Consider the following 12297-nt stretch of genomic DNA (forward strand, 5'->3'; position numbering starts at 1 on the left):
TCGCCGCGATCATCAGAGCGAGAGCAATAATTCTAGACCTCCTCTGTAACGCTAACCTGGTAACCGTAAAAAAAAATTAAAGCGTCGCCTATTGAGATTTTTTGGTACCATACTTTGTCGTCATTCCACGAGTGCGTGCAATTATAAAGTGTGACATATTTGGTATCTATTTACTGGGCGTAACATTATCTTTCACATTATGCAAAAAATTGGGCTAATTTTACTGTTTCGTTTTTTAAAATTCATGAAAGTGTCCCTTTTCCCAAAAAGTTGCGCTTATAACACCACTGCGCAAATACCGTGTGACGTAAAATATTGCAACAATCGCCGTTTTTTTCTCTAGAGTCTCTGCTAAAAAAATATATATGTTTGGGGGTTCCAAGTAATTGTCTAGCAAAAAATATGGATTTTAACTTGTAAACACCAAATGCCAAAAATAGGCTTAGTCATGAAAGGGTTAATAAAGGCAAAATTTGTACGTCTCAGGAACTAAAGATGAAAAAAAGAGGTGTTAGATACAGTGGTGTGAAAAAGTGTTTGCCCCCTTCCTCATTTCCTGTTCCTTTGCATGTTTGTCACACTTAAGTGTTTCGGAACATCAAACCAATTTAAACAATAGTCAAGGACAACACAAGTAAACACAAAATGCAATTTGTAAATGAAGGTGTTTATTATTAAAGGTGAAAAAAAATCCAAACCATCATGGCCCTGTGTGAAAAAGTGATTGCCCCCTAAACCTAATAACTGGTTGGGCCACCCTTAGCAGCAACAACTGCAACCAAGCGTTTGCGATAACGTGCAATGAGGCTTTTACAGCGTCCTGGAGGAATTTTGGCCCACTCATCTTTGCAGAATTGTCCTAATTCAGTTACATTAGAGGGTTTTCGAGCATGAACGGCCTTTTTAAGGTCATACCACAACATCTCAATAGGATTCAGGTCAGGACTTTGGCTAGGCCACTCCAAAGTCTTCATTTTGTTTTTCTTCAGCCATTCGGTGGTGGACTTGCTGGTGTGTTTAGGATCATTGTCCTGCTGCAGAACCCAAGTTCGTTTCAGCTTGAGTACACGAACAGAGGGTCGGACATTCTCCTTCAGGATCTCTTGGTAGACAGCAGAATTCATAGTTCCTTTTATCACGGCAAGTCTTCCAGGTCCTGAAGCAGCAAAACAGCCCCAGACCATCACACTACCACCACCATATTTTACTGTTGGTATAATGTTCTTTTTATGAAATGCAGTGTTCCTTCTACGCCAGATATACTTGGACACACACCTTCCAAAGAGTTCCACTTTTGTCTCATCGGTCCACAGAATGTTGTCCCAAAAGTCTTGGGGATCATCAAGATGTGTTGTGGAGAAACTGAGACGAGCTTTGATGTTCTTTTTGCTCAGCAGTGGTTTTCTCCTTGGAACTCTGCCATGCAGGCCATTTTTGCCCAGTCTTTTCCTGATGGTGGAGGCATGAACACTGACCTTAACTGAGGCAAGTGAGGCCTGCAGTTCCTTGGACGTTGTTGTGGGGTCTTTTGTGACCTCTTGGATGAGTCGTCGCTGCGCTCTTGGGGTAATTTTGGGTGGCCGGCCACTCCTGGGAAGGTTCACCACTGTTCCATGTCTTCGCCATTTGTGGATAATGGCTCTCACTGTGGTTCGCTGGATTCCCAAAGCTTTGGAAATGGCTTTATAACCCTTTCCAGACTGATAGATCTCAATTACTTTCTTTCTCAATTGTTCCTGAATTTCTTTGGGTCTCGGCATGATGTGTAGCTTTTAAGGATCTTCTGGTGGACCTTACTGTGTCAAGCAGCTCCTATTTAAGTGATGCCTTGATTGTGAACAGGTGTGGCAATAATCAGGCCTGGGTGTGGCTAGAGAAATTGAACTCAGGTGTGGACAACCACAGTTATAGTATGTTTTAACAAGGGGGGCAATCACTTTTTCACACAGGGCCATGATGGTTTGGATTTTTTTCACCTTTAATAATAAACACCTTCATTTACAAATTGCATTTTGTGTTTACTTGTGTTGTCCTTGACTATTGTTTAAATTGGTTTGATGTTCCGAAACACTTAAGTGTGACAAACATGCAAAGGAACAGGAAATGAGGAAGGGGGCAAACACTTTTTCACACCACTGTATAAACTGGTGTAGGTATGCTCAGTTGAAACATAGGATAATATTTTGTATACACATGTACATTGTGAGAACACTTGTTTTTAGCCCAAGGGGCAAAAAAAATAAAAACCCCACATTTATGTAATAGATAATGCTACAATGATGATGAAATGAGATGGGACTACGATAAAAAGGTAGAGTTGATTTAAGTCTCTCGAAAGTGCTCACTGATGTGGCAAAAAAAGAAGGAAGAAAAAAAAAAAACCACATAGATGTGAACCAGGTCTAAGACGTTTAGTAACATAATGGGGTTAAAAAAACTAAAATTAGCCCTTTATAGTACAAAACAAAAAGCAGATAATCACTACTGTAAGGGGTTCATTTTTTTACAGTAGAAAAGTGAAAGTAATATTTACAGTAGCGATTATTTGCTCTTTTTGTACTATAAAGGGCTCATTTTAGTTTTATTTTAACCCCATTATGTTACTGGCCGATTAATCGATTATGAAAATAGCATTCATTCGATTCATTTGATAATCGATTAGTTGTCTGTAAAATCAATTAGTTGTTTCAGCCCTAATGAAAACCCTGTCCACAGCGCTCTGAACCTCAGATCGGGGCGGAGGTTCATCTTCCAACAGGCCAACGACCTTAAACACACAGCCAAGATAATAAAGCAGTGCCTAAGGGACAACTCTGTGAATGTCCTTGAGTGGCCCAGCCAGAGCCCAAATTTGAACCCGATTGAACATCTCTGGAAAGATTTGAAAATGGCTGTACATCGACGCTCCCCATCCAACCTGATGAAGCTTGAGAAGTCCTGCACAGAATGGGAGAAACTACCCACAAATAGGTGTGTCAAGCTTGTAGCATCATACTTAAAAGACTTGAGCCTGTAATTGGTGCCAAAAGGTGCTACAACAAAGTATTGAGCAAAGGCTGCGACTACTTATAGACATGTGATAAAAACTAAAACGCACATGTTTAGACTTACATAGAATGGGGATACATTTTTCCCTCCAACTGTAAGTCTGGCATTTCTACCACCAGCCTCTTCTTTTGGCGTATACTTAATCACATGGCAGTCTCGAACCTGAAAAAAATAAATAAATAAAACACACAAAGATGAGATGTACTTCACTGTTATCAGTAAGTATTGTAGACAAGACACAGAGAAATGTTATTTTACTCCAATTACAGCCGTGGCCAAAAGTTTTGAGAATGACACAAATATTAATTTTCACAGTCTGCTGCTTCCATGTTTTTTAGATTCTTTTTGTTAGATGTTACTATGACACACTGAAGTATAATTACAAGCATTTTATAAGAATCAAATGGCTTTTATTGACAATTATATTAAGTTTATGCAAAGAGTCAATATTTACAGTGTTGACCCTTCTTTTTTAAGACCTTGGCCATTTGTCCTGACATGCTGTCAATCAACTTCTGGGCCACATCCTGACTGGCGGCAGCCTTATGGCAAGGTGCTCTATCATGCTGGAAAAGGCATTGTTCATCACCGAACTGTTCTTGGATGGTTGGGAGAAGTTGCTCTCAGATGAGGTTTTTGTACCATTATTTATGGCTGTTTTCTTAGTTAAAATTGTGAGTGAGCCCACTCCCTTGGTTGAGAAGCAACCCCACACATGAATGGTCTCAGGATGCTTTACTGTTGGCATGACACAGGACTGATGGTAGCGCTCACCTTTTCTTCTCCAGACAAGGTTATTTCTGGATGTCCCAAACAATTGAAAAGGTTATTCATCAGAGAAAATAACTTTAACCCAGTCCTCAGCAGTCCAATCCCTGTACCTTTTGCAGAATATTAGTCTGTCCCTGATGTTTTTTCCTGGAGAGAAGTGGCATCTTTACTGCCCTTCTTGACACCAGGCCATCCTCCAAAAGTCTTTGTCTCAATGTGCGTACAGATGCACTCACACCTGCCTGCTGCCATTTCTGAGCAAGCTCTGCCCTGTAGGTGACCTGATCCTGCAGCTGAATCAACTGTAGGAGACGGTCCTGGCACTTGCTGGACTTTCTTGGGCGCCCTGAGGCTTTCATAACAACTAAATCTCTCTCCTTGACGTTCTTGATGATCTGATAAATGGCTGATTTGGGTGCAATCTTAGTAGCCGCAATATCCTTGCCGGTGAATCCCTTTTTGTGCAAAGCAATGACTGCATGCGTTTCCTTGCAGGTAACCATGGTTAACAGAGGAAGAACAATGATTTTAAGCTCCACCCTCCATATTCTAACTTAAAGCGGAGGTCCACCCTAAAGTGGACCTTCCGCTCATTGGAACCCTCCCCCCCTCCGGCGCCACAATTGGCACCTTTCAGGGGGGAGGGGGGTGCAGGTACCTGTACAGTACAGGTATCTGCACCCACTTCCGGCGTAGATTCTGCAGAAGGAACGCCCCTTTCCGAAGGTCCCCCGCTGCCTGCTGGGAAACACACGGATCCCAGAGACAGCGGGGACCATCCTTATTGCGCAGCGCGACTTGTGCATTCGCAGTAGGGAACCGGGAAATGAAGCTGAAAGGCTCCACTTCCTGATTCCCATACCCAAGATGGCGGCGGCAGCACCCGAGAGACGATCGAAAGATCGGCTTCGGGTGCCGACATCGCGGGCGAGCTGGGCGGGTAAGTGTCATTATTTTAAAAGTCAGCAGCTGCAGGCTTTAAAAAAAAAAAAAAATACGGCGGACTCCCGCTTTAATCAGCATTACAGAGTGATTTCCAGCCTTGTCAACACTGACAAATGTATTAACGAGAGCATCCCTGACACCATGTCAGCTGGTCCTTTTGTGGCAGGGCTAAAATGCAGTGGAAAGGTTTTTTTTTCTTGGGATTGGGTTAATTTTCATGGCAAAGAGGGACTTTTCAATTAATTGCAATTCATTTGATCACTCTTCATAACATTCTGGAGTATATGTATATTGACGTCATAAAAACCGAGGCAGCAAACTTTGTAAAAATTAATATTTGTATAATTTTCAAAACTTTTGGCCACGGCTGTAAATTTGGTCTCTAGATCTAGGTATAACTTCTTGACTGGTTAAAACCTTTTAATACATCTCATAGTTACTGTACCCTCCCCCCCCCCCCCCCCCTTAAATCTACAGTTATGCAGATGCTACTCCTTGGTACACATTTTATCTCCCTTACATCTACAGTCCAGACATTCCAGAGTTTTGCCTAAGGCATAATATGGACAAATGGATTTTGAGAGTACTAGCGTATCTGTATTATCCTTTAAAAAAAAAAAAAAAAGATTCTGTAGTACTTTACAATGCTCTGAGGCGTCATTAAAAAAAAAAAGCTTACAAAAAAAATAAAAAAAATAAAAAAACAATAATAATGTTGCCACTTCTCGTTGCCAGAAAAGAAGAAATGACACATTATATAAAAAAATGTTTTTAAAGGTTATATAGTCATACAAGGGCCAAGGCATAGAAGTAGTTTTAAATCTCAGGTACCGGTGTCAAACATTTGCTAGTATAGGCAATATACAGCTCATTATTTGTAAGAAATCCAAACAATTACTTTTTACTTAATTACTTGCAACAATATGCAAAAGCAGAACTATGCCTCAAAATGAAAAAAAATAAATGCACTGTATTACTGTACTATGTATCTTCTACAATAAAACCTTCTTACCTGCCTGTACACAATCTTCTTTAGAACGTACATTGAGCTGCACAAGTTCAAGATGACCCATGGGAGCGGGGGATGTGTATTGTTCTTTTTTAAAGAACTATAATCCAAGTTAATTTGAGCACTTGTAAAGTTCCTGGAAAATCTTAGTTATTGCACTTTTTTTTTTTTTTTTTAATAATCGTACCTGTACATCACACTGGTAATATCTGAATGCTGAGGTTATGATAGTACCACAGTCTGAGTGAGGATTGCTAGTTATGTCACTTTCTAGAATTTTCAGTAATTGGTCTGCCTTGTTTGACCTTGCCTGCAGTAGTCCAACCGTGCCAGCAGAAGAGCAATAGTGAGAAAAGAAATTATCCTTTAACCACTTCTGGAGTGCCCACTGTTGTTTTACAGGATGACTTTGAAGGAGGATATCGTTATGGCAGCAGCTAGCTGCCATAACTCCGGTATCCTCCTTTTCAGTGGGCGGTCCGCTACAAGATAAAAGTGGTCTTTGCGGCAGATTCGCCCCAAGATCACTTTTATTGGTGGCGGGAGAAGGCCCCCCCCCCCCCCCGCAGCGATCCGGTGCTCTTTTTAAATGACATTTTTTTTATTTTTTTTTATTGCATTCTTTTTGACCCCAGATCTCATATTTAAGAGGTCCTGTCATGCTTTTTTTTCTATTACAAGGGATGTTTACATATACTTTTTTGTGGACCAATATGACTGCAACGTACTAAACTATGCCCATGTCGAGGGATAGGCCCAGAAAGGTCTTAAATTCGGAAACCGCAATTGGTTTCCAATCTCTGCCAAGGGATGACTGGGGATTAGCGGCAATGTATTGACCAGCATACAATTTACTTTGGTCCACAATAGAGATCTTCGGTGAAAAACAGCGAATAAAAATCAAGTGACGTAAAATCAACTGTTTGCATCTGAATGCCGGGTTGGCCAGTGAATGGGGAAGTACAGGTGCTGCAGAAGTGTTGGGTTCCCAATTAGGATTGGTGAATGCAGCAGGAAGGGCACTATTGGCTCGACGGGCCTGTCTTTGTCTTCTCTTCACTATCTGTCATGCTCAGAAATGTGTAGGCCTCTTCACTAGTGTACCTTCGATTTGCCATTTTGGGCTTTAAAGGTACTGGTACACTAGAAGCTCCTAGGCTGTCAGCAACTTTAACAAACGATACCAAAAAAAAAAACTGTTAGCAATCGCAGGGTTTAGGCCTGACTCTGCGAACACTGCAGTTATATGTGATGTGTTTTGTAAGTGACAGTGATCGATCAATACTACACTTGGGTGGGATGGGGTGGGATGGGGTGGGCTGGGCGCGGAGGGGCAAAACACAGGTGCAAGCAGGTATCTGGGCTGATCCCGCTAACACTGCATTTTTGGGAACCCTAAACTGCTGGGAACGCTAGTATAAATCTGATCAGATCAGATATTGATCTGTTCAGATACTATACCACTAAGGGAGGTGTATGCTGCGTGCGTGGGCGTTAGCAGTACTGGCACTAATCTGACACTGCCTGGGGTGACGCAGACCCTAAAACCTAACTTACAACTGATATCACCCGCCGGGCAATCGGGAAGTTAAACCTTTACTGGGTAATAAACGGCGGGTATAAAAAAAAACTAACCAGTGTCACCTGTAACACTTATAAGGTGATCACTGGTGAAAGGGTTAACTAGGGGTAAATTAGGGGGTTAAAACCTTTATTAGGTAGTATATGGGGGTACCTGACGCTCTAAAAAGTTGACAGTGAACCTAAATACCTATCTGGCTAACTAGTGTCACCTGTGACACTAACACGGAGATCAGAAAAATAGATTGCTTTGTGACACTGGAGACAGGGGATGAAAGGGTTAACGGGGGTGATAAAGGGGTTAAACCTTTATTAGGGAGGGTTAGGGGGTACCCTAGACCTAAAGGGGCCTACCACTAACTGTCCTAACACTTATAACAGTCACAAATGACACCAATGCAAATAAAAACTGCAATTGGTGTCACTGACGGGGTGACAGGGGGTGTGATGGGGGTTTGTGTGCCTATGTGTACTAGTGTTAGTGTAGTGTTGGTGCAGACTCACTGTAGATGTATGCTCTCCTCAGAAGCCGTAAGGAAAAGGAGAGGTTTCATCACTTCCTCTGCTTCTGTTTACAGTACATAAGCAGGGGAAGATGCTCATTTGCCAGGAATGATCATGAGGGAGAGGCCATGAATCAGTGGCCTCCCCCTCAGGAAAGATCCTTCCTGGAACGATGCCGACCACCTCGGGCACCCGGGGGAGGAGTAACATACCCCTACGTTGCTCTGCCTGCCCATGCCATTCTAGTATATCTGCGCAAGGCGGTCGGTAAGTGGTTAAGAAGTTGTCACAGGAACACCCACCCCCCCCCCCCACCATTCGAAGATTTTCCTTAACCACCTCCATACCACCGAACATCATATGATGTCCTCGGCTTTCAGTGGAGATATCTGAATGATGCCTGAAGCTATAGGCATCATCCAGATATTGTTTTTTTAGAGCTGGCGATTCTAAGCACAATAAGAACAATCATTGTGGCTCAGCGACTTGATCATTCCAAGCAGCAATGGGAGGCGACGTCCATCCCCCCTCCCCCCCGGGCTCTCCCATGCGATTGGGGACTCCGAGAATGAATCTACCACCGGAAGAGAGGCAGAGAGATTTCCAAGGAATAGGTGGTCCCCAACAATCTCTATGATCCTCGGAGGCCCGGGCACAATGTTATGACATCATGTCCGGGCTGCACAAGTAAACAATTCCGAGATCTCGGCTGGAGAAGCATCAGATCGTCAGTTTTTTTTTTTTGATCTGATGCTTTCCAGCCTGGAGGAGAGATGTGGAGTCTTATAGACACCACATCTCTCTATAAAGAGGATCTGTCACGCACCATTCCTATTACAAGGGATGTTTACATTCCTTGTAATAGGAATAAAAGCGATCAAAAAAATAAAATTTGTTACAGGGAAATTGTAATTTTTTTTTAAATAGAACAAACAATAAAAAAAAAAAAAATTAAAGCGCCCCCGCCCCTGCGAGCTAGCATGCATACATAAGTCACACACGCCTATGTAAACGACGTCTTAACCACACAAGTGAGGAATCACCGTGAAGGTTAGAGCGAGCATAATATTCTAGCACTAGACCGCCTCTGTAACTTTAAACAGGAAACCTGTAAAAAATGTTAAATTGTCGCCTATGGAGATTTTTAAGCACCGAAGTTTGGCGCCATACCACGAATGTGCGCAATTTTAAAGCGTGACATGTGTTAGGGTCCTTTCACACAGGGCGGATCAGTGCTGATCCGCCCCGTGGATATTCACTTGCTCAGCGGGGATCGCCGGAGCGATCTTCCCTGAGCAGGAAGATGACAGGTGTGTCTCTGCACACTGCGCAGGGAAGGACCTGTCACAGCGCAGCTCTCCCCTATGGGAGATCGGGTGACGATGGACCCGATCCGATGACGGATGGAAAAATAGCTTTTTCCTCCGTCAAAATTTTTCAGATCGGCTCGGCTCAGATGTCAGCGGACATGTCAACGCTGACATCCAGCGCTCCATAGAGCTCTATGGAGCATCCGTTCAGGTCCGCCTGAAAAGCTGACAGGCGGACCTGAATGGATTGTCCATGTGAAAGGGGCCTTACTCAGCGTAACATCACCTGTCACCTGTTTGGCGCCATACCACGAATGTGCGCAATTTTAAAGCGTGACATGTGTTACTCAGCGTAACATCATCTGTCACATTATACGAAAAAAAAAAAAAACAGGCTAACTTTACTTTTTTTTTTTATTCATGAAAATTTATTTTACCCAAAAAATTGCGGTTAAAAAAATTACCGCGCAGATACCGTGTGACATAAAAAGTTGCAATGACTGCCATTTTATTCCCTAGGGCTGCCTGGAAATTTTTATATATATATATATATATATATATATATATATATATATATATATATATATATATATATATATATATATATATATATATATATATATATATATACCGTATATATACCGTATATACTCGAGTATAGGCCGACCCGAATATAAGCCGAGGCCCCCAATTTACCCCCAAAAAAACTGGCAAACTTATTGACTCGTGTATAAGCCGAGGGTGAGACATGCCTGTCCATCCCTGTGTGTGTGTCCGTCCATCCCTGTGTGTCCGTCCATCCCTGTGTGTCCGTCCATCCCTGTGTGTCCGTCCATCCCTGTGTGTCCGTCCATCCATCCCTGTGTGTGTGTGTGTCCATCCATCCATCCATCCATCCCTGTGTGTGTGTGTGTCTCCATCCATCCATCCATCCATCCCTGTGTGTGTGTGTGTCTCCATCCATCCATCCATCCATCCCTGTGTGTGTGTGTCTCCATCCATCCATCCATCCCTGTGTGTGTCTCCATCCATCCGTGTGTGTGTGTGTGTGTGTGTGTGTGTGTGTGTGTGTGTGTGTGTGTGTGTGTGTGTGTGTGTGTGTGTGTGTGTGTGTGTGTGTGTGTGTGTGTGTGTGTGTGTGTGTGTGTGTGTGTGTGTGTGTGTCCAGCCTACCTTTGTCCCGAGCCTCCGTCCCGTGCCTTGCCTCCTTGCCTCCGTCCCGTGCCGTGCCTTGCCTTGCATCCGTCCCGTGTCGTGCCTTGCCTTGCCCCCGTCCCGTCCCGTCCCGTGCCGTGCCTTGCCTTGCCTCCGTCCCGTGCCCTCTTCGTCGGCGGCCATTGTAAAATTCAAAAGCTGCGCCGCCGCCTTCGCCTGTGATAGGCGGAACACTGAATTTCCCAGCAGCCTGTGTTCCGCCTATCACAGACGTCGTATCATCCTCGTCCGTAGTACGAGGATGATACGATGTCCGTGATAGGCGGAACACAGGCTGCTGGGAAATTCAGTGTTCCGCCTATCACAGGCGAAGGCGGAGCCGGAGGCGCGGCTTTTGAATAGAATGGCCGCTGTCTGTCTGCTCGACACGCTGATCGAGCGGGCAGACAGCGATGACTCGAGTATAAGCCGAGGGGGGCACTTTCAGCCTCAAAAAAGAGGCTGAAAATCTCGGCTTATACTCGAGTATATACGGTATATATATATATATATATATATATATATATATATATATATATTATATATACACATACACACACACACACACACACCGTATAGTATATATACGTAATGTTTGGGGGTACGGAGTAAATTTTCTAGCAAAAAAAGGATGATTTTTACATAGGACGTACATAAAAGACAAAAGTGTCAGAATTTGTGCGGTATTGAAGTGGTTAAAGTAATTATAAAGGTTGTGTGTTTTTATTTTTTACTTTTTTTTTCCAACAACATGTTATACTTAGAAGTATTTGGAAGGGCTGTTTTTTTTACCATAAAGCATAGAATGCAATAAAAAGGTAAAAAAAAACCTTGTGCCTTTAGAACCTCTTTACCCTCTGGTGACAATTCAAAACTTTTGTATCATCGCTTTCTTCTGGCTCAGTGACAATGTTCATGAAGCCAAACAGAGACGTGAATTTTCCCAGCAGCAACAAAGACAGCAATAAAAACCTGAAAGAGGGTCTGACCCTTCTCCACTCTATACAAAAAAAATGATTGCCCTTACATACAGAGAATTCTGGTTCAGTCCCCTGACTCACTGTAACAAAGCCATGAGAAAGGATAAAAGCTCTGGAGCATATATCATAGAAAGAAGTCAGCACTGGCATCCCCAAAATTCCATCCTGAGATGTTCTTTCTACCAAGAATGTCTGCTCTGTTCTGCAATTAAACTCCTGATGATTTTTCTGACCACCATCTATGTCCACTGAGGCTCCAGGAACACAATAAGCGAAAAAAATTGCTAAAAAAAATAAAAAAAAATAAAAAAAAATAAAAAGAGATGCTCATGATAGTGATTTTGTGCCAGCTATTAGCAGCAGTTACGCGCAGTCCCCATTTTTATCTGCTGGCAAATAGCTCCCAAAAACATAAAAACAGTCATTTTTCTGCTCCTAGAAGCGAAAGTTTCAAAAACACTTCTAGACTAAAATAATATGGATGGACACATATGATAACAGTATTTGCTTTTAATAGAAAAAAAATAAATAAATAAAAAAAACACGTTCAAAAGCTGCTGCTAGGAGTGTCTTCTAAAACAAAAGTAAGACTTTCCACTGAAAAACCAACCCGGGTAACAATGCAAAGTCACACTTGTAACAGTGTAGGAACAAAATAGCATGTTATAGTTAAGCTCACATTCAGGCCTTTTACTAACAGTAAAGCAGCATTCAAATAATTTTTCACATAAACATTTATTTTAGAACCAGTTCTGAACACAGATCATACAGGTAGGGGGCGCTGCTGCTATATATACCAGTATATATATATATATTGTTAGATGTCTCTGAATTAAAACAAAATGTGACAAAGCCAGATTACCATTAAAGTAACTTTGAATTCAATTTTGAATAAAAAAATTTTTTTTTATATTTTACACAGTGTGTACGTGAACACAACTAATAAAAACAGACT

General features: G+C 42.3%; 1 protein-coding gene across 1 annotated transcript in view; it reads right to left on the bottom strand.

Annotated features, from left to right (window-relative positions):
• The window catches only part of MRPL3 (mitochondrial ribosomal protein L3), a 159235-nt gene that overhangs the window by 115945 nt on the left and 30993 nt on the right, over nt 1–12297 (bottom strand). Inside the window, exon 4 of the mRNA XM_077491510.1 lies at nt 3112–3210. Within this exon, the coding sequence (XP_077347636.1) occupies nt 3112–3210 (99 nt within the window). The remainder of the gene's footprint in view (nt 1–3111; nt 3211–12297) is intronic.

Source organism: Lithobates pipiens, unplaced genomic scaffold (genome assembly GCF_037356315.1).
Source record: "Lithobates pipiens isolate NorthernLeopardFrog02 unplaced genomic scaffold, aLitPip1_a1.2 Scaffold_19, whole genome shotgun sequence".
NCBI classification, from domain to species: Eukaryota; Metazoa; Chordata; class Amphibia; order Anura; family Ranidae; genus Lithobates; species Lithobates pipiens.